Source organism: Felis catus, chromosome C1, assembly GCF_018350175.1.
Source record: "Felis catus isolate Fca126 chromosome C1, F.catus_Fca126_mat1.0, whole genome shotgun sequence".
In the NCBI taxonomy this organism is placed as follows: Eukaryota; Metazoa; Chordata; class Mammalia; order Carnivora; family Felidae; genus Felis; species Felis catus.
In genome coordinates, this window is record NC_058375.1 from 210,111,912 (window position 1) to 210,133,488 (window position 21,577).

Consider the following 21,577-nt stretch of genomic DNA (forward strand, 5'->3'; position numbering starts at 1 on the left):
TCTTCTACGTCAGTTCTGCCATCCGGGTATCTAAATATGCGATCTTGCCGAGCTTCCCGTGGCAAGGCAGACTTGGCCAAAAATACCACTGAGATCATCTTCCATTCGTATCCGGGGAGCTAGCTCCATGGCGAGTGTATAAAGTTTGATGCCACAAGTTAACTGGATTTGCCCCCTTCTAGCCCAGTCTTTGAGACTCAGGGAGGCTAAATCGCTTTGAGATTGTGCCACCAACCCCTCCCTAAAACTTTAGCCCCTGGGACAGGAAGGAGATGGGGGCAGGTGGAGTAATAGAGCCTCATGAATTGTACTGTACTTTCAGACCCGTTCAGTAACCGAAGGCCTAAGGAAGCCAGAACCGAACTAAGGTTCGTGGATATTCTAGGGCTCTTTCAAAGGTACCCAAGACTAAGGCCAAAAGGGGGTTTCCCTAAGGCCAAAAGGGGGTTTCATATTTTTTTAAAGCGTTGTTTTTCCATTGAATTCATTTCACCGCAGCAGTACGACCTGCTTGTGTTCCCATGGTTACCCTTACTGAATTAATTTTAATAGGCTGATGTTATACACATACTCTGCGATGTATCTCACTTCCGTTTTACCAGCTCACCCATACAAATAACAAGGACACTACTTCTTCAATGTGCACTTTAACCCCATCCCTATAGATGGTCAGAAAACTTAAGACATTTGTTGGCTAATCGGGCTCCAGGTATTATTCCCTTGCTGTGATCCATTCATATTCCATTTAACCTGGGCATTTCCAGATTAATTCCCTGGCTATTTCTCTAATTCTTTTTTTTTTTTTGTAAAAAAAAAAAATGTGTTTTATATTACATATTCTTACCAACCGTGTGGAAAGAGTTGTGTAAAAATCTTAATGTACAAATTGTATAGTTTGGCAGATATAGGTCTTAAAATTTGCTTTTCAGTGTGTTGATACATTCCCAAGGTTACTTAATTCAACTGAACAAGCATTTCATTCAGCACCAAGCCATGTCCCAGGCATGGTGCTAAATTATAGCTAGTAAGGGGGAGAAAAAGAGACTTGCTTTTGACCTGATAATCCAGAAGAGGTGATGAATTTACTGCTGCCGTTAAGACTCCCACATATCCGAGCTGGCGTTTTTTTTCCCCCTTTTCTTCCTTTGTCACTGTCCTTCACTGTTGTTATATGCCATCAGCATAATTCAGTAGATCTCTGTAAAGGTTTACAAATAAGATCTTTGCCCAGGGAAAGCCCAGGATATCTAGCTTCTCTTAGGCATTGCAGAAGCCAGGTAGGAACAATGTTAAGAAAACAAAGGTCTGCAAAACTCTAGAAACCACTTGTACTTGATGGTGACACTCTCTGATGGATCTGAGGCCAGGTATCCTGAGGCAAAGTTCTGAAGATGCTTCTTGATCCCCCCAGGTGGCCTCGGTGGTGCTGATATTCAAATTCAGGTCACTGCTTCTGTCTCAGTTGCCAAGTGAAGGTGTGACCACACAGGACAGCACACACTGTGACTGTGGTTCCCATCCTTCGCTGCTCACATGACTGCCATCAAGACATTTGTACATTTGAACGTTATAAAGTGCATTTTACTTAGTTTACGTAGACTCACCTCATATTAAGACTTCTTTGCTCTACAAATACCCTACGGTCCCAGTCGTACAATAATGGCATAGACGGCTAACTGACGTCCACAAACCCTCTGTAAGCCAGTAGTTCTCAAAGTGTGGTCCCTGGACCAGCTGCATCAGCAGCATCTGGGAACTTGCTACGAATGCCCATTTTAGGGCATCGCAGACCTACAGAATCAGAAACTCTAGGGGGTAAGGCCCAGAAATGTGAATTTTCACAAGCACTCCAGGCGATTGCCAAAGCACTCCATGTTAGAACAAGTGCTGAAGGCAAACAGCCAAGAGAAGATTCTGTGGGCAGTTACCTGGCACCGCTGGCTGCTATAGCTCCATCAGTCCCTCTCTTTGAAGTCCCAGGTCACAAACGCCCTGAAGGTCAGGTAATTTTACTAATCCGGGAAAGCCCTAGATTGGTGCTACAGCCAAAGGACTGGCCTCCGCTTAGCCAAGCCTCCTCTCCTCTGGCCGCTTATCAGTGTTTAACTTCTGACAAAGACAGGCTGTGCGAAAGCCTTACATTCCAGTGAAGCCATTAACAGCTGCTCTGCCATATGTCACACGTCTGAGACTGACCACTGAAACGCAGCTCCCCTGCCTCGATTTCCAGACGCCTAGGAGTAGCTTATAGTGTTATGCAGACTTACCTTTGTAGATAAAATGTAAATACCTTGTTTCTTTTAAAATTGGGGCTTCAACTTTGGAATTTCACAGTGTGCTAAAATAATGGATTTCTCAGAGGTCTCTCTTTTTGCAAGGTAAACATTATTAACTTATTTATGAAAGTATTACAATAATGCTAAATTTGAATTTCAGTGCTAATTTAACTTACAAAGATTTTTCTATGCAGCAAATGTAACTTACTGCAACTAAACTTAATTTAATGTTTACTCTATAACCAAATGAAATATATTTAAAGTATATTGAATATTTTATATTATTATATCCTGACAACATTACAATGTTGTAATGTACTAATATTTCTGTAATTATAGTTAAAAATTATTTTATTGTATTGTCTAAAAATAAAATTGAAAAAATGACATCTGGTCTTATTTTTTTCAAAATGGAGATAATTTTCTGAGTTGTAAAAATAATATATATTCACTGTTAAAACAACACATGATGCAAACTTAGGAAGAATATAAAAATTGCCATGATCTAACCCGTCACGCTCACCCAAGATAAATAAGGTACATGCCCTTCCAGAGTTTTTCCCTGTAAATATGTTTTTAAACAAACTTGGGATAAAAACATGCTATTTTGTTACCAAATTTTTTTTAACTTAATACTTTATGGACATATTTTCACATCAATAGACAAGAAGTAATCATTATTTACACCAGCCCATTGCATGGGTTTACTACATAAGTCGATGAATCCCCAATTGGTGGACACTTGATTTAGTTTTATTATGAATATATTGTACATATTTCTTTTTTTTCTTTAATTTTTATTTTTTTATTTTTTTTATTTTTTTTTTTATTAAAAAAAAATTTTTTTTAACGTTTATTTATTTTTGAGACAGAGAGAGACAGAGCATGAACGGGGAAGGTCAGAGAGAGGGAGACACAGAATCTGAAACAGGCTCCAGGCTCTGAGCGGTCAGCACAGAGCCCGACACGGGGCTCGAACTCACAGACCGCGAGATCATGACCTGAGCCGAAGTCGGCCGCTTAACCGACTGAGCCACCCAGGCACCCCTTTTCTTTAATTTTTAGAGAGAGAGTGAATGAGAGCACACAAGCAGGGGAGAGGGGCAGAAGGAGGGAGAGGGGGAAAAGGAGAGAGGGAGAGAGACAGAGAGAGAGAATCGCAAGCAGGTTCCATGCTCAGTGTGGAGTCCAACGTGGGGCTCGATCCCATGACCTTGGGATCATGACCTGAGCTGAAATCAAGAGTTGGACACTCAACTGACTGAGCCACCCAGGCACCCCCTATTGTAAGTATTTCATTTCAATTTTACTGTTACTTCCTCAGGATCAATCTCTAGAAGGAAAATTATAGCATCAAAGGACTCCCACAATCTTGGCCTTTGATATACATACAAAATGTTCTCCAGGAAGGTTGTGAGAATTTCAAGCTCTATCAACAATGTAAACACCCATCTCCTTATACTTTTATCAATTCTGGTTATTACTGTTACTTTACAATTCTGCCGATCCCATCTTAATTTATATTCTTCTCACTACCAGTGATTTGTCACATTTAATGAATATTTGCTTTGTTATTAGTATTTTTTACTAGTGCTTGTTTTTGTTTTCCTATGAAGGGCCTGATCATATCTTTGCTCGTTTTCTATTAGGGTGTTTAAAAAATTTTTACAAATCAGTTAAGAAAATGTATAGATTACCGAAATTATGGGTCATACGTTTTGATGTTTCCCATTGATAATACAAAAACTCCTCATTCGAGGAAACATATTCGTAAAATTTTAAATGTAAAGAAGCAGTAAAGAGGAATGCTTTTCACATCCAAAATATGAAATTTTGTAAGTAAGGAACTTTCAGGCTGTGTTAAATGGCAATCAATAATCAAAGGAAGAAGGTGAATGAACAGGAATCCTGAGTAATAGTTCCAAGACAAAGAAAATTCTTGCTCAAATACATATTTTAGAAGTATTCTCTTAACTGGACCCAAAATCTAAATTGAAAACATTTTGAGCCAAAAAAAAAATGTTTATTTAAATGAACTTATTTTTACTGCTGGCAAGTAGAGGATTGAATGACAGTGGCCGTTCTCTCTCTACTTACAAGCCTGTTTGGAAGGAAAATAGTGATCAGTCTCTAACGGATTCTTAGCAACCTACTGACAGGGCACTCGCAGAGTATTAACAGTGCCTAGGTCACCTCACCCTATTCCCAGCTCTGCCTACTGAAAAGTGAGAAACAACCAAACACGGAGTAAAAAGTAAATGATGTTGTATAAGCAGACTAAATCTTAAACATTCACATAAATATGACCTTCTCTCTCGGGGTGTTTGCAGACTCTAAGGTAAAAATGCTGACATTGCTCAAAGACTTTGTAGAACTGTTGCTTTGGGATTATCATGAATTACAGTTTGTCAGCCAAACCAGGAAATGGGTCTTATCACGTTATACCCAAGACCTACACGATGCTCAAGATATTTGGCTCCACAGAAGACATCCAGATGAGTGAGACACAGACCTTGGTCTCAAACACAGAACTTCATCTGTGGTCTCAACACAGAACAAAAAATAAGGCGAATACATAGATTAATTATAATACTGGACAGAATGTGATAAGTGTTACAAGAAACAACAAATAGTGATTCAAAAATTGGAGGCTTCAGGAAATAATTACAAAACAAGGAATATTTTAGGTGGTCCTTTAAGGCTAGTTAAGCTTCCAAGAAGCAAAAGGTCGTCAAAGGCACGATAGCATTCCAGGTGTCAGGAACAGCATGGATAAGGGTAGGCAGTTAGGAAAGCATGGAGCTATCTCAGAGAATAATTCGTGGTCAAGAATACATAGAATATAAGAATATACATGGAATACATAACATATGGAATATATGTATTCTCTGTATATGGAAACATCACATACGCATACATACACAAACAGTGATAAATAAAGTGGAGTAGTAGGAGTTAGGGCCATATTAGGTAGACTTTCAAATACCAGGTTGAACTTGTACTTCATTAGCTGGTATAAGAGCCAGTGAAGATTCTGACAAAAGAAAATGATCATATAAATGGTAACCTAGAAGGTCTAGTGTCTTATATACTGCCCTTGCCAGGCTATTTCATAATTTCAAGTGTTTTTAAAAATTACTGGATTGCTGTTATGGACTCCTGAATTGTAGAGAACTATAAATCATCAATTTCTTTTAAACCTAGGGCTTCAAATTTGGGATGTCACAGTTTGTAAAATGAGGTTCTTTGCCAGCCTCTAGTAAGAATTAGAGGGGAAAAAATGATTGTAGAGATGGGGAGGCCAGTTAAAAGGTCATCAGCCCAGATGATGGGTAATGGTCTAGCAGGGGGAAAAGAATGGACAGAGAAAGTGGACAGTTGGTATTAAGATGAGGGAATCTGAAGTGGGGGGGGGCGGGCGCTTGAGAGACAGTGAAAGATGACTTCAGAGCTTCAGAGTTTTAAAACTTGGTGACTGGAGTGCTCGCTTCGGCAGCACATATACTAAAACTTGGTGACTGGAAAGATAATCTTGCCATGAACTAAAAAAAAAAAAAAAAAAAAAAAAAAATTCAGGAGAAGGTATCTGAACTGGGAAGAGGGAGAAAATTTGAGTTTGAAACTCTGTTGGGATCAAAACTCCAAAAAGGACACTTATGAAGAATTGGCTAGAACTAGTGCGACAGGATGAGACTAAACAGATGTGTTATTTACATTTATATCTATTCTTACGGAAGGATGATTTGCCAGTATTGTGAAGGGGTCCCAAGAACATTAATTCTCAAAGTGCTTTCCAAATTATTTTGAAGAATGGTAACATCTCTGGAATATCTTTAGATTCTACAGTAGTCCCTACTCATGTGTATGTCCTTGTTGGGCTGTTTGTTAAAACACAGGCATATAAAACATTCCGTGATTTGCTGCAGTCCGTACCAATGTCGGTGAGTATGGTACTGAATTTCCCGAAGTTACTAGTTAGGGGTTTAGATCCAGAGAGGGCTCTCCGAAAGCTAAACAAGGCTGCTAACTACTTTGAGTCCTAACTTCTCTTTTAACAGCATTCTCATCTTGAAGGATTGGAGGAGCCACTCGGGGCAGGGGCCACTGTTTTTCAAGAAAGACATCTAACAATTAGAGGGCTCGACTAGAAATCAAAATTGGAGCGTGGATCACCACCAGAATTGGCGAAATATACAGATTATTACGCCTCACACCACAGAGATTTGGGTGCAGATAGTTCTGAAAAGTAGTCATATTAAGTGGCTACCGAAGATTTACCTTGTAAACACGTGGGTCTTGAAGATCACCAACTCCAATAAAGTTTAAGCGTGAAGCCAATTTGCACCGCCCTTGCTTTGTTGCCTGCGGTTGGCGCTCTTTGCCCTCAACAAAGATGTCCCCGTATCGCCGTCGCACTGCCCCCGTTCCTGTGCGTGAGCCTCACGTCCGCCCTTCCCCGTGTCACATGACCACGAAGCTGCCTCAGCTACGGTTCCTGGCAAGGGCCAGCCCCGGCCGTTCTCGCGTCGCTGCCGGCCCGCTGTGGGCCGCTCCGGCCGGTGCTTTGACCGGGCGCCTCCGTGCGCTCGGCCAACGGCCTTTGGGAGCGCCCACCCGAACGCCCCGGGAGCCGGCGGGCGGCGGCCCTCGCCCGAGACACTCCAGCGGGCCCAGGGGTGAGTGTTGATGCCTTCCCGACCCGGGACCCGCGGCCCGAGCCGGCTTCTCGGCCTGGCGCCGCGGCCGTGACCATCTGGCCGGCGGAGGGACCCTCGGTGACCCCGGCCCGTTCATGGTGTCGCCCCGAGTCCCGACTTCCGAGCTCTGGCCTTTCCTCCTCCTCCTCGGGGCCTTGCCGCCTCCTCGGTCCCCGAGGAGCTCAAGGGAGAGCAGCACACTGCTCCCCCTTGAGCTTTTTCGGGCTCCTGCGAGCTTTTTCGGGCTAACCTCTCCCCGCCTTTCTAGCTCGGGGTCTCATTTTGACCACAAATGTGGACTTTCCTGGCTAGAAAATAGTTTGGGGGAGGGCGTTGAGAAACCTTGGGGGCGTCCCGAGAGCTTGAACGCGGAGCTTTGCTGTGGTCTTCCCTTATCCTTCCCGGCCAAGGCCCCCGAGGCATCTTTCGGTATGACCTTGAACCAGCCGCCTACGGACTTGACAGTTTTGGGTTCTGGTTTGTACTTTGTGGAAAATGACGTGTTCGCAAAGGAAGGCCTGGTTGGAAGCTGGTCGGCCGCGGGAGGCCCCTTGGTCGGGTCCGTCTTGTAAGCTGCCTTCTCCCAGGTGTGGATGGTGGGAGTTGCTTCTCGGATTCCCTTCCGGGAGCCGGGAAGCCGGAGGAAAACTCGAGCGCCTGTTCCTCGGAGCCTCTGACCTTGGTCTGCAGGGCGAGGCCCCTTGGATGGTGCAGGAACACCCCGGGCCGCGTCCTGCGTCGTTAGAGCGAGGGGCGCTGTGTAAGGGATGAGGACCCTTTCAAAGTGGTGGCATCTTTTGGTTGCAGCAGATAAGAAAAGCCCCAGGGCCCTTGTTCCCAAATGTACAACCAGTTGTATTCAAGCCTCGCATCCACTGAGAGACTTGATCGGAAGGACCTTAAATGTTTTCTCTGCTTAGATTAAAATTTTTAAAAAAACGAAACAGACAAACAAAATTGTTTCTGTGTCGATTTGACACAGAATGAGATCCCAAAGGAAAAAACCCTCAGGAAAATGGATTTGGAAAGAATTAGAACGATTTGGTGGTACTCAGTAGTCTTTCCCCATATAATTAAATTATGTGTAGGAGCTGCTATCTTTTGGGTTTCAAACGCATGCGAATTGCTTTTTGCTGTTCTTTCCAAAAGGAAATTGTGTGTTCTGTCCCTTCCTGTCTGATAGGGCTGCCCCATTGTAGGATTGCACAGTTTAGCTCTTGCTTTCCTCCCTTCTGGTGTTGAAACTTGTTTTCTGTGGATGCACAGCCTTACTTTAAAATTTGATAATTTATGTTTTTCTTAAGTTTTCAGTGACATTTCTTTAAACACTGCAGTTAATCCTGGATCGCTACACCCTGATTTGCTAATACACCCATTTGTTTAGTTGCTTGAAAAGAGAACTGAAACAGGGTGACCTATATAAAAACCTTAAACTAGGTCCACACAATAAGTGATAAAGAACCAGACACTTTTTTTTTTTAATAATTGGAGCATTTTATAAAGCTTTGCAACCACAATCAATTTGACCCAAGCTGTTTCCGTGACTTCCTGGGCTGTTTCTCTGGGTTCCAGTGTTCTGATACAGAGATTAAAGTCAAGTTTGAATCATTGTGTCCCAAAACTGGGACACTTTCCATGAGTGGGGTCTGACTTGATTCTAGATAGTATATGGATGAGGATTGTTTCAAATAGTTATGTTTTTGTTACATGTGTGTACAGATACATCAGATTCGTGGTTTGAAGGAGTTATGTAAAATTTCCTTTCAAAACACATTTATTCAGTATTTTTTAAAGTTGAGATAAAGGAAGAATGAAGTGTGGATAAGAGAAAAGGTATAGTTTGAATGTGGAAAACAACTATGAAATCGGTAAGTTACTTGTGTTTGTGAAGTACTAGGCTTAGAAATTAGAGGTCTAAGATCATCGATGATTCTAAGAGCGATTTGGTCTCCTTAGTTATACAGTGGAGAATTTTGGACCGGTTGCCTAGTAGATTCTAATTACAGAACCTCAGGAATTAGTGTCTTAGCTCCAAATGAGAAGTTTATTTTATGTATTGCCAAAACATAATACCAAACATGCTATAGTCTAATGAATGAGGTGGGGGGGGGAAATAGATTCTTATCTAATTAGGACAGTGCAGTGTTAAATCTTAGAAAAGCTCCATTTACTTTTTTTTTTTTTTTAATGTTTATTTTTGAGAGAGAGAGAGAGAGAGACAGAGTGTGAGCAGGGGAGGGACAGAGACAGAGGGAGACACAGAAGGGAGCCAAAGACACAGAGGGAGCCAAAGCAGGCTCCAGGCTCCGAGCAGTCAGCACAGAGCCCATCGCGGGGCTTGAAATCATGGACTGTGAGATCATGACCTGAGCTGAAGTCGGAGTGTTAATCCACTGAGCCACCCCGGCACCCCAGACCATTTACTTTTTAAATTTAGGTAGCTCAGATAGGCTGCAGGAGAATGTGGCTTTTTCCAGAAGTTGTCTTTTCAGTGTCTACCTTTATGGTCTAAGTCTGTGATATTTTACAAACTGAGAGATTCTCCTAAGACCAGATGTTGCTATAGAATGAAATGTTGAGGCTCAGTGGGATGTACCAGTGGAAAGCCAGTAAGAAGACTGAAATGCAGTAAACGGAGGGGGGGGGGGTGTGGAATAGCACATTTCAGGGATATAATGTTGTCTGGTGATCTTTGGCCCTTGCATATTATTATAAAACTTCAATTTATAATGTCACAGTACTATAATCCTTTTGAGATACATCTTTTCTGTGTCATAGTTGAAGATAAGCTTTTACTGTGTTTCAGATGCACCCAAGAATTGCAAGAGGTTCTCTTCTAGAAAGATGCACAAAAATTGATAATAGAGGTTGCCCGTGGGGACCTGGGTGGTTATAGGATAGGATCTGGTGGGACACTGTATTTTCTCTGTGTGTTCTTGTGTGTTCTCTACCATGTGCCTGTATTGCTGGTTCAAATTCAAACACTGAAGGAAAGTTGTGAATGAAATTAAATAAATAGGAAATTAAATTACGTATTGAATGAAAATAGCCGAATGAAAACTTAGCCAATACATTTGTTCCTTCTTTGTATGTGTATATGCATTTACACATAATTGTTAAGATTCTTTTATATTTAAATGCTTTTCATCTGCCACATCTTTCTAAATTCAGATCAGAAATGATGACGGTTCTTTATTTTATCTTGCACTAACTGATGAATGGTTGTAGGGCCCTGGCTGTGGGACTAAACTTGGTGGTGAGCTTGTTAATTTTTTCTTTCATTATTGGCTTCTTAATGTAAGGTTGTATATCTTTGGTGACTTATCACTTAGAGGATTTCCAGCAATGCGTCCCTAACGTTGGTATCATGTCGCTTCTCAATTAACTCCTGTTTTTCTCCCTTAGGGACAAAAGTGGCTCTAAATCCAGCATAGGCACCTTGAAGGAAGTTAAAGGATTTAATATGAACCACAGAAGCAGATAGTGCCGAACAGCAAGCAGCCACTGGTACACATTTGTGAGTAAAAATTTTGTCTTTTGCCTCTATTTTCTTAGTCTTTAAGCCATCTGCATGCCAGATCCTCAAAGTTCACACCTTTGGGTAAAGAATAAAGGAAGCAGTTTAGCAGTCGTAATTACTAATTAACAGCTTGTCCCTAAGTAACTTTTTGCTCCCTAAGCAACCTCCAAGAACTGTCCTCAGCATCTCATTGAGTGAGGTTAGTCAAGGGTAGTAACATATCTCTGACACGCAGGTTAGGAGATACCCCAGGTGTGACTGGCCTTTAATTACCCCAGGTATAACGGTCTTTAATTGTTATTGCCCTTGATTTGTATATAATACTTTTTGCTGAAAATTCAGTATAATTTGGCTTTTGAAGTCATTTCCTTTTAAAGAAACCATTACTTCTACATCGGTATTTTAGGCCACGTCAAGTACATTTACTTCTGACCTTTACATTCTCTTCGTGATTTCTTCATTTGTGTTGTGCTTGTCTTAAAAAAGAAAAGGACTTTTATTCCCCTTCAGAATATAACGATTAAAGGAGTTTTATGGCAAGATGTTTGTTTTTAATCTGACTTCACATTCTTCTATATATTTGATTAGCTTTATCCCGTTTGCAAAATCATAAAATAGTGACTGTGCATAAAACCATCTTCATGATTTTTCAGATGTAGAATAACTGTTTAGTAGAAATGTGAAAAGTGGTTTTGCGGATCAGGTCTTAGTAGATCATTTTAAGTGGATATTTACTTTTATTCATGGTTTTTTTTTTTTTTTTTTGTAATAAAATGAATTGTGGAAATACTGATCTTTATTCTTTCTTTTTTACAGCTGGAAAAGCAGTCTTGGTGTTGTTATGTTCACCTCCAAAAAAGTTCAGATCTGTAGGGGAATTGTTGCATAAAGTAAACTGAACCACAGGGTAGCAATATTTTAATAGCTGTTCTAGATGTGTATGTACTGTGTTGCAAATGAGTGAAAGAACAAGCAGTGATACACCAGTAGGAAGGTCAGTGACGCTTTATTCAGTTGAGCTGCTATTATAGGCTTGAGAGATTGTGGCTTGAAAGCTGATCGCCATAGGCTGATCTTTTATACTTTCACCAGCACTTTGTGTATGGGGGGAGCTTTCTTCGGCATTTCCCCGAAGCATGGGTCCTTCTCTAATTTAGAAGGTTATTCCATGCGTCGGTACTGTCTCTCCCCTTAAAGGCATGTTGTGCTTTTTAAAAATATACATGTAAATACAGTATTAACTGCACATAAATGTGAAGCTTCTGATTCCCCCAAAATGAACGCGTCCGTTAAGGATTTATTACTACAGAGTCTATATTTGACGTTCATTGCATCTCGGTCACTATACATCACTGTACAGTGATGTACATCACTATACATTTAGTAAGAGAAGTTTTAGTGTGTATTTTGTGCTTTTTCAGGGGACTACGTTTTTTCAAGTAAATTGAGAATTAGCCTTATTTACTTTATGAATCTGATTTTCATCATTAAAAGGTTTTATTTTTTTCATGCATGACAGCAATTTCTCATTTCATTTTTGGAAAATCCTAGCAGCTTTCCATCAAATGATTGATTAGGAGATTTTAATTTAAACTTTCTTTCAGACATTTTTGAATTATAAGCAGCATGCATATCTGTGCAGAGAGAAAGAGAGGAAGTGTGTGTGTGTGCATGTGTGTGTGTGTGTGTGTGTGTGTGTGCACGCGCATTTGTTTTGTGGTTATACAGTGATTTAAAAACTTGCTCCTAAGCAGTGTCTTCAAGGTGCAAATTCAGCTGATAAAGTGAGAAGGCATTCTGTTGAGGAAACCGTTTTCTTCGCTCTTTTGTTTTTGCTTTGTATGTGTTTGGTACTCGCAAAAGAGAAGGCCCCTTCTGCTCTTCCCACAAGGTACTGTCTTCTAACTTGGCCGTGTTAGGAAGACTGGCATGGTAACATGTGGTCACACACACCCCCCATCTTTAAATTCTTGCCCACAGAGTGAGTGGGGCAGCATTTCCTTCTCCCTGCGCTGCTGAGATGGCGGAAATTAGTCGAATTCAGTATGAAATGGAATACACCGAAGGTATTAGTCAGCAGATGAGGGTCCCGGAAAGATTAAAGGTAGCGCCACCAAATGCTGATCTGGAGCAAGGATTCCAAGAAGGAGCTCCGAATGCTAGCGTCGTTATGCAGGTTCCAGAGAGGATCGTTGTGGCAGGTACCTGACGTTGTGTTTGTAAAGTTGCCGGATAAAGCTTTGTTTTTTGGGTTTTTATGAAAACTTCTGGGTCTTTCAAACTATTGTTTAGGAAAGGGGCTGGGAAATACAACTTGGCAGTATTTGCAAAATTTCTGTCCTAATAGGCTGAAATTTCACACAATATTTTTTAATAATGCAACCAGTTGACATATAATTTACATACATAAAATACGTGTGACTTTTAAGCATACGGCTCGATGAGTTTTGGCCAACGTATATGCTCCTGTAACTGTCCACCACAGTCTAGCTATGGCACATGTTCATTACCCTGAAAGGTACCCTTGTGCCCCATCTCATTTAGTTCCTCCCCCTCAGTTCCAGGCTTTTTGAAACTCTTTCAAGTTCTTGCATGCATCAGTTGTTCATTCCGTTTTACTCCTGGGTAGCATTCCACTATGTGAATACACCCCAGTTTGTTCATCCGGTCACCTACGGATGGAGATTTGGGTTGTTTCCTGTTTGGGACTGTTAGGATTAAAGCTGCTGTGAGTGTTGACATACAAGTCCCTGTGAGGACGTGGGTTTTCGTATTCCTAGGAGTGGAATTGTTAGGTCATATTGTAAATTGTGTTTAACTTTATGGAAAACTGTCATGCTGTTTGTGAAACTGATTGTACCCTGTGATATTCCCATCAGTGATGCATGAAAGTTTTCACTGCTCCACACCCTTGCCAACACTTTGTACCATCAGTCTTCTCATTTTAGACATTCTAGGGGGTCTTTAATAAAGATAGTCTTTAATAAAACCACTCTCTTTTTAAAACCTCCTTCCCTTCTATTTCGTTACTCCTAGGAAATAATGAAGACATTCCATTTTCAAGACCAGCGGATCTTGACCTTATACAGTCAACTCCCTTTAAACCTCTGGCACTGAAAACCCCGCCTCGTGTACTAACACTAAGTGAAAGACCGCTAGATTTTCTGGATTTAGAAAGGCCTCCTGCAACCCCGCAAAATGAAGAAGTAAGTAGAGTTTTAATGTGAACTGAATTTGAAATAATCTAGACAAAAGCAAATGGTAAAGAGGATTAAAGGCTATAAATCCTATCATTAGCAATATGTAATGAAAGCCTTCCACATGGACCATGAAGTAGTATAGATTGTGGTTTATAGACAACCCAAGTAAGACATTATGCTATTTTTTTTAGATTTAAATGTTATGTTTCAGGAGAATGGAAATTTTTTAGAAATCATTAACGTTCATATGGTCTAAAGGAAGAGGGTTTTTTTTTTTTTAGTTTATTTATTTATTTTGAGAGAGAGAAAGAGAGAGAGTGCACAAGCAAGGGAGGGGCAGAGAGAGAATCCCAAGCATGTTCCGTGTTGTCAGCTCAGAGCCCAACCCAGGGCTCGAGCTCACAAACCATGAGATCATGACCTGAACTGAATTCAAGAGTCAGATGCTCGACCCACTGGGCCATCCAGGCGCCTCTAGAAGGAAGAGGTTTTATGGCTAGGTGCTGCACCTTTAGCAATATAGAAAAAGATGAGAAGACTAGCATAGGAAATGAACGTATCGCTTTGTTACAAAAGAAGTCTGGCAAATAGGGAAAGAAAGCTCTTTTTTTCCCTGGCATTACCTGTTCTCCCAGCTTGCTAAGACGTCTCCACTCAGCTGGTGTACCTGTGACAGTAATAGCCCTGCTGACCTGAATATGGCAGGAGGGACTTAATAAGCTGTTAGGAGCAAAGTTTAGATCTTGCCTCTCCCATTGATTCAGGGCCAATCTTGTAAAATTTCTTCTCTGTGATGATATTTATAGTTGTAGCTTTTATATTGTAGCTTCTGAACTTTCGTGTTGTGCATTGCCTATGGTCATTTTTCATATTAGTCCTTTCCAATGAGGGTGAAGTATCCATGTGACCCAGGGGAGGGAGTACAGTTTCCTAGTACTAAGTGTGGCCTTTTCTTAGGTTGGAAATTTCTCCTAAGGTAACTGAGATTATTATACTCATAAGTGCCGGTTTGGACATTCTAGATTTGTGCTTGGTGCAAAGCACTACATTTGAGTGTTCCCACAGTGGAAAGACGTTAAGATACTTGTAGAATTATATGTAACAAACATTCTTTGAGCTTTTGTGTAAGACCCTTTTCAAAGAGATACAGTTCCTGCATAGTGGCATGAGTGCAGGGAAAGACCCCAACGTTCTCAGAAGATACAAAGTTCTTTTTTTTTTTTTTTTAATTTATTCGTTATTGAGAGATGGAGACAGAGTGTGAGTGGGGGAGGGGTAGAGAGAAGAAGGAGACACAGAATCCCAAGCAGGCTCCAGGCTCTGAGCTCTCAGCACAGAGCCCGATGCGGGGGTTGAATTCACGGACCATGAGATCATGACCTGAGCTGAAGTCAGAGGTTTAACCAACTGAGCCACCCAGGCTCCCCAATACAAAGTTCTTAATAGCAAAGAATAATGAAAGGTATGAATATCAAGTGAGACAAAAGATATCAGTTAGAGAGAGGCCCTGCTTCCTGGCCCCCCAAAAGTGCCCAGTGGAAATTACTGCCTGGATAATAGCGTCGTGGAGTGAGGATTCTACCAGGGGGAAACGTTCCCTTTACTACTCTCAAGTTTTGTTTTCCTTTTGATCTTTCTGTTCTCACTATTTTAGATACTTACTGTGCACTTGGTGAGAATAACTGATTGAAAACAAGTCAGGCACTTTCCTGAGTGATTACTCTTTTTTTTTAAGCTTATTTATATACTTTGAGAGAGAGGAAAAGAGCACACACAAGCAGAGGAATGGCAGAGAGAGAGGGAGAGGCAGAGATGGGGAAAGAGAGAAGAATCCCATGCAGGCTCCATGCTGTCATTGCAGGGCCCAGCGTGGGGCTCAAACCCACAAACCGTGAGACCATGACCTGAGCTGAAACCAAGAGTCAGATGCTTAACTGACCGGGTCACCCAGGCACCCCTGAGTGATTGCTTTTATATTGAGTGAGGAAACAAAGTTTACCAGAATTGCCCTCAGTAGACCTAGGTTTTAAGCGTAGGTGATGTTTACTCCTGCAATAATTGTGATATTAAGGAACATGTGATAAGTGTCCAAAGTGTATAGCATTGGAGTGAAAACTTCAGCTGAGAATTAGACCTGATTTTGAAGGCTGACTTTGCTACTTATTAATGACATAACCTTGGATAAATTATTAAACAATCCAAGGCTCATCTCTAAAAGAAAGATCAGAATAATGCCAAGTGCTTAAGATTATGAGAATTGAGCATAATAATGCACGTAGTGTGTTTAGCACATGTTCTAACAACGTTTAAATATTATTGCTGTAAAATTAAAATCGTGTGGCAGGTGCCAAATCCTGAGGTGTGAGAGAGGAGTTTCTGAGACAGTATCAGCTGCCTGTTGAAAGGAGAGCAAAGGTAATGATGTGTACTTTGAGTCCGTAGAAAGGTCAGGCAGCTCTCATGACCGTCAACCTCTTGACCAGAGGGAAAGGAGAAAGGACCAGAGTTCTAGTTACTTCTAGAAGATGGATTGAAAGAGGAGGGCTTTAAAGCCCTGAGTGCTCATCACGTTGATGATTCCTTCGGATGCCAGTCAGAATCTATCAAGTGAGATCCCCTGAATCATTTACTCTGTAGTAGTCATTTTATAGCACGTGCCAAGGTTTCTCAACCTCGGCACTGTTGACGTTTGCACTGGATGATTCTTTGTTGTGATGAAGGCTATCCTCTTGCACTATAGAATGTTACCAGCATTCTTGATCTTTGTCTGCTAGATACCAGTGGAATCCTCCATTAGAGAGCAGTGTATCTGATAGCCAAAAAGGTGGAAACAACCCAAATGTCCATCAAATGATGAATACATACACCAAGTGTATATCCGTATAGTGGAATATTATTCAGCTGTAATAAGGAATGAAATACTTACACATTGTGTAACATGGTTGAACCGTGAAAACATCATGCTTCATCAAAGAAGCCAGACAGCAAAGGCCACATATTTTATGAATTCCACTTTCATGGAATTTTATGAGTCCCCTTATATGAAGTATCCAGGAGAGGCAAATCCACAGAGAGAGCAGATCAGTGGTTGCCAGGGGATTGGGGCGGGGGGGGGGGGGGGGGGGGGGGGGCGGGGAAGGAATTGGGAATGACTGCTTAATCACTGTAGGGTTTCCTTCTGGGAATATGATAAAAATCATAAATGATTTTTATTATGACAGTAAACGATAAAAATATTCTGTGACTGGGTAGAGGTGATGGTTGCACATTGTGAGCCCATTAAATATACTGTCTTGTAGTTTCAAATGGCGAATTTTATGTTATGTGTGCTTTATCACAATAAAAAGAAGGGAAAAATTCTAGTCATTGCCAAATGTCCCCTTGGGGGCAGAATCACCCCCAGTTGAGAACTACTGGCCTATGGCAAGAAAGGAGACTATGAGAAGGTGGCTTATATAGAAGGCTATAGAAATTGTCTAAAATGTATCTGACACGAGGGATAAGTTTGCAGAAAGTAACCACTTGAATTCTTAAACTGGCTTGAAGAATCCAAGGGAACCCATGCAAGAGGGCTTCAAGCGTGAAGCCGATAATCCCCCAGCACAGACAGGGTTTATAAAACCTGGGGGCTTGGCTGATAGAGAGGAAATTGATGAACCCTTTCAATATGCCTGATCGGTCCCAGTACTTAGGAAGCAACTGTGGGACAGACCACTGCTTTGATGATTCTTCCTGTAAGAAACTAATAAAGGAACTGAGCAGTAAACTGATCTGGGTAGCAAACTGCAAAATACCCAAGTCAAGGCAGTCCTCTGTGTTCTTAGCATTGATCAGGCAGTGTGAGTGAGGAGGGAGGGGGCTTTGACCCAACAGCATCCCTCCTCAAAACGGGGTCCAGGGGCGCCTGGGTGGCGCAGTCGGTTAAGCGTCCGACTTCAGCCAGGTCACGATCTCGCAGTCTGTGAGTTTGAGCCCCGCGTCGGGCTCTGGGCTGATGGCTCAGAGCCTGGAGCCTGTTTCCGATTCTGTGTCTCCCTCTCTCTCTGCCCCTCCCCCGTTCATGCTCTGTCTCTCTCTGTCGCAAAAAATAAATAAACGTTGAAAAAAAAAATTAAAAAAAAAAAAAAAACAAAAAAAAAAAAACAGGGTCCAAATGGGAGACAGCGAGAGGAGATCTTCCAGAGAACAAACAGAAAGACATATGAAGAAAAAGCGTTGGAAAATTAAGAAGGCTTGACGCTGCCTTGAAGAGGCGTAACCCCGTCACAGATATGGATTCTGTCAACATATCCTATCAGTCACAACAACATTCTTTGAAAAGATCAACTGTGGGGGCACCTGGGTGGCTCAGTCGGTTAAGAATCTGACGTCAGCTCAGGTCATGATCTCACAGTTGGTGAGTTGGAGCCCATCAGGCTCTGTGCTGTCAGTGCAAAGCCCACTTGGGATCCTGGGTCTCCCTCTGTCTCTGCCCCTCCCCTGTTTGCGCATGTGCATGCGTGTGCGCGCTCTCTGTCTCTCAAAAATAAACATTTTTTTAAAAAAAGAAAAGGTCAAATGTAATAATTGCAAGAGCTTTGTGAGAAGGCCATTGAAGTAGAAAGAGGAAACAGATTGGACTAATGACAAGTAGTAAGAGTTTTTGCCTGAATTGGCAACTCCTACTTCCAGAAAGACAAGTAGAAGAATGCCATCCATTTTTGCAGTAAATCTTTGCAAAAGCACTAAACCCCAACATACCCAAGAAATGTCAAGAGTCAGAGAAGCCCTGTGAGGGGAAAATCAGTTGGCCTGTATAAACTCTGGCCTGGTCTTAGAAAAGAAGAACGAAGACAATGAATGTTTTCAGAAAAGGAACTACGTCCAAGCCGTCATCAGATGGCATCCGCAGGATGCCGCATTTGATAGCAGCCACATACAACGTGTACAGCTGGAGCTCAGGGACTAGGAAAGGCACATCCAGCCAGAACAAACCTCATCCAGGATTACACTTGGAAAGCATCCGCCCAAGAAGCTTTCGTGAGGGTTAACACAAAAGCCCTAGGTCTGTTAAAATCGCAGGTGGCTGTCAGTGCTACATGATGGTCCAGTTCAACTGATAGGACAACCTTGAGGCTGGGAAGTGAAAGAACATAGTTGACCTGAAGTGTACTGAGTAACCCAGTCAAATGGCGCATCCTAAAACAAATGGAGAAGGACTCCTAGGCGCTCAGTGAATACTTAAAAGGGTCCTGTATTAGCTCGGAAGCTGTCGAGTGTGGGACTGATCACCATTCAGTGACGGTTTGCTTAGCTTCCTTTTCTTTTCCCTCCTGTGGAAAGAGGCCTGGGCCTGAGCAGAATGGAGCAAAAGGGAGAGAAGGGGGAAAAAGTGAGAATAACCTAATTGTATACACGTATACATATTCATCCGTGGACAGTTCAGAGATGTGCACTCAGATCCTTTGTGTGGCCACTGTTCTTGGCCCTCTTAGCCCAGGCCTGAGCCGTTCACTGTGGACACATGTTCCACGTTCCCTCCCATGACCTTCAGTCGCCATCTCAGCTCTTCTCTCCAAACCTGGTTATTTTACATTTTGCACAGTGAACATGTTTGGGAGCGAGGGATGTTCAGCCCATCTCACGAAGTATTTGCACCTTCTTCCAGTAAAAATCCCATGACGATTCACAGATTCATGTCTCTGAGCTGTTATTTTAGAACAGAGATCAGTACCAGGGAAAATACTAAGGCCTCTGAGCCGGTTCTTAAAAGGGCAGTCAGCTCTAAATGGACTAAAAGAACCAGCAAACAAAGGCCTAGAGGACATTCATTTATTCATTTGTTCAGAATTTATAAGCACATTAGAGGGGAATTTGAAGCCTTACTACCAGGCACAGAAGATCCTATGACCTAACCTCTCCAGGAAGTTACCTGAAGCTAGGAAACTACTTCTCAGCTCCAGGAGTGAATACAAGTTTTTAAATGGGTAATCCGTGCTGGTTGGTTCTGAATGAGGTTTAAGAGCCCTGAGTTGTCAACTAGATCTCCATAAAGCTGGGGGAAAAAACCCTAAGTTTTAAAAATAAAAGCCTTAGATTGAAGAAACAACCGCCATGACTGAACTAAATGTGGAAATTGTTCAAAGATAGTGTTCCTTATCACCTCAGGCAGTGTCTACGCACTTTGGTTAAAGTTACAGCATACAATTTGGTCACATCCGAAGGCATAACAGATACATGCTTTTGTGAGAAGTTGCTTTTCTTCCCGATATGGCAGTAATATCAAGCTTAGGGTTCCTGTGAAGTTATATTTAAATCATATTTCAAATGGTGAAAATAACAGACTTAGGATCTTCTCGTTTCCAGGCTGTGTTGAAATTATAGACATAATGTTTGTCTTCTGTCGTTTCCTGTCCTGCTTAATCTTAGTTCTTATAGCACAGCAGCAGGAATGATTCTGATTTAGTAGGAAATTCACCTTGATCACTGTAACCTGGAAGGGCTGTTCTCTAGGGAAGGCAGGTGCAACCGTGCCATGGGCAGGAAGGCAGGTTTCAGGGGGATCCTCGCCAATCAACCCGGTACTGCTCTCTGTGAATGAAGTGTGCTTAGTGTACTTGGTTGTGGAGGTGTGTGTGGGAGGGAGATAGAGGTGTACCATGTGTGTATATGATATGTAGCTCTAAAGCAATTCTCATTTTTCAGGGCCCCTGGGTGGCTCAGTTGTTGAGGATCCGACTTCCACTCAGGTCATGATCTTGCTGTTCAGGAGTTCGAGCCCCCCGTCAGGCTCTATGCTGACAGCTTGAAGCCTGCTTTGGATCCTCTGTCCCCCTCTCTCTCTGCTTCTCCCCCTGCTTGCATTTCCTCTCTCTCTCTCTCCCTCTCTCTCCCTCTCTCTCCCTCTCTATCAAAAATGAATAAACATCTTAAAAATATATTTTAAAAATAACATAATACTTACTTTTGGTTCAACTTTCTTATTTTTGGTTCAATTTTCTTCCAGTAGGCTCCACCCTGACCCCTTTTCTGTTGTTAGAAGTGTTTTTTTTTTCCTTTGTTTGAGTGGGTCGATGGTTCATAACAATAACCAGATCTAAACCATTCTCTGAAATTATACACTGCGTATTGTGGTTTTCAGTTTTGTTGGCATGAAATGAGGATTTATTCTCCATTGAAGGTGCTTGTAACCTGATTATCTACTCCCAAGATTTTTTTACAAGCATCACTAGATACTGATTTGTATTTTTTAAAATCTTAACTTTCAAGTCCATTGCTTCACATACCAATTGTCCTTTACAGTAAAGTTTACTTTTTTTTTTTTTAAACCATGAAGTTGCCATAGCTGTTTCTAGTTTTAAAAAAAAAGATCCTAAACAAACAGGAAAGTTAGTGATTACCATTGTTCTATTGCTGTGTAATAAACCACCCTGACTTAAAACAAAACAAAAATTTCATTTTGCTCACAGGTTCTGTGCGTTAAGAAGGTGCAGCAGGCATCGTGGGGAGAGCTTGTTTCTGTTTTACCATATCTGGGTCTAAGCGAGGAAGTCTCAAAGCTAGGGACGACTCCACAGCTGGAGTCTACAGCCCTCTGCCGGCTTACTCACACGTCTGTCCATACAGCCTGTTGTCTGGGACTCAGCCCAGCCAAGGTCACTGACTGGTGCACCTACCCACGGCCTCTCTGTGGGACTCCTGGACCCCTTCACGTCATGGTGCCATGGTTCCAAACTTGAACAGCCTAGAGCAGAAAGTCAGAAGCCTTATTGTTTATGACCTAGTCTCAGAAGCCACATTGCATCATCTCTATAGCAGTCACCAGCCCACCCAATTTAAAGGAAGGGAACATAAATCCTACCCCTTAATGGAAAAGGTCAGTGATACATTTTGTCAGAAGAGTGT

General features: G+C 41.9%; 1 protein-coding gene and 2 long non-coding RNA genes across 23 annotated transcripts in view; 1 reads left to right on the forward strand and 2 right to left on the reverse strand.

The window, feature by feature from the left end:
- LOC109502905 overlaps positions 1 to 1,196 on the reverse strand; it is a 48,544-nt gene extending 47,348 nt beyond the window's left edge. For 6 of the 7 annotated variants that reach the window (XR_006583586.1, XR_006583588.1, XR_006583585.1 and 3 more), the window contains exon 1: positions 1,057 to 1,196. This is a non-coding gene — a long non-coding RNA (uncharacterized LOC109502905). The remainder of the gene's footprint in view (positions 1 to 1,056) is intronic. The other variant, XR_006583584.1, reaches the window with a different exon arrangement.
- A 9,178-nt stretch (positions 1,197 to 10,374) lies between these two features.
- Positions 10,375 to 21,577, forward strand: part of MFF (mitochondrial fission factor) — a 31,709-nt gene continuing 20,506 nt past the window's right edge. For 8 of the 15 annotated variants that reach the window (XM_019838776.2, XM_019838781.2, XM_019838787.2 and 5 more), the window contains exons 1-5: positions 10,375 to 10,490; positions 11,310 to 11,400; positions 12,248 to 12,384; positions 12,474 to 12,694; positions 13,530 to 13,699. In XM_019838776.2, the coding sequence (XP_019694335.1) occupies positions 12,335 to 12,384; positions 12,474 to 12,694; positions 13,530 to 13,699 (441 nt within the window). In that variant the 5' untranslated portion in view covers positions 10,375 to 10,490; positions 11,310 to 11,400; positions 12,248 to 12,334. Of the gene's footprint in view, positions 10,491 to 11,309; positions 11,488 to 11,527; positions 12,385 to 12,473; positions 12,695 to 13,529; positions 13,700 to 21,577 lie in introns of those variants that run through there. The other 7 variants (XM_019838780.2, XM_019838782.2, XM_019838791.2 and 4 more) reach the window with 5 other exon arrangements.
- On the reverse strand, positions 10,413 to 21,396 carry LOC109502906. Its single transcript, XR_002161809.2, has 2 exons — positions 20,637 to 21,396; positions 10,413 to 10,568 (listed from the first exon to the last, which is right to left on the reverse strand). It is a non-coding gene; the product is annotated as an uncharacterized LOC109502906 (long non-coding RNA).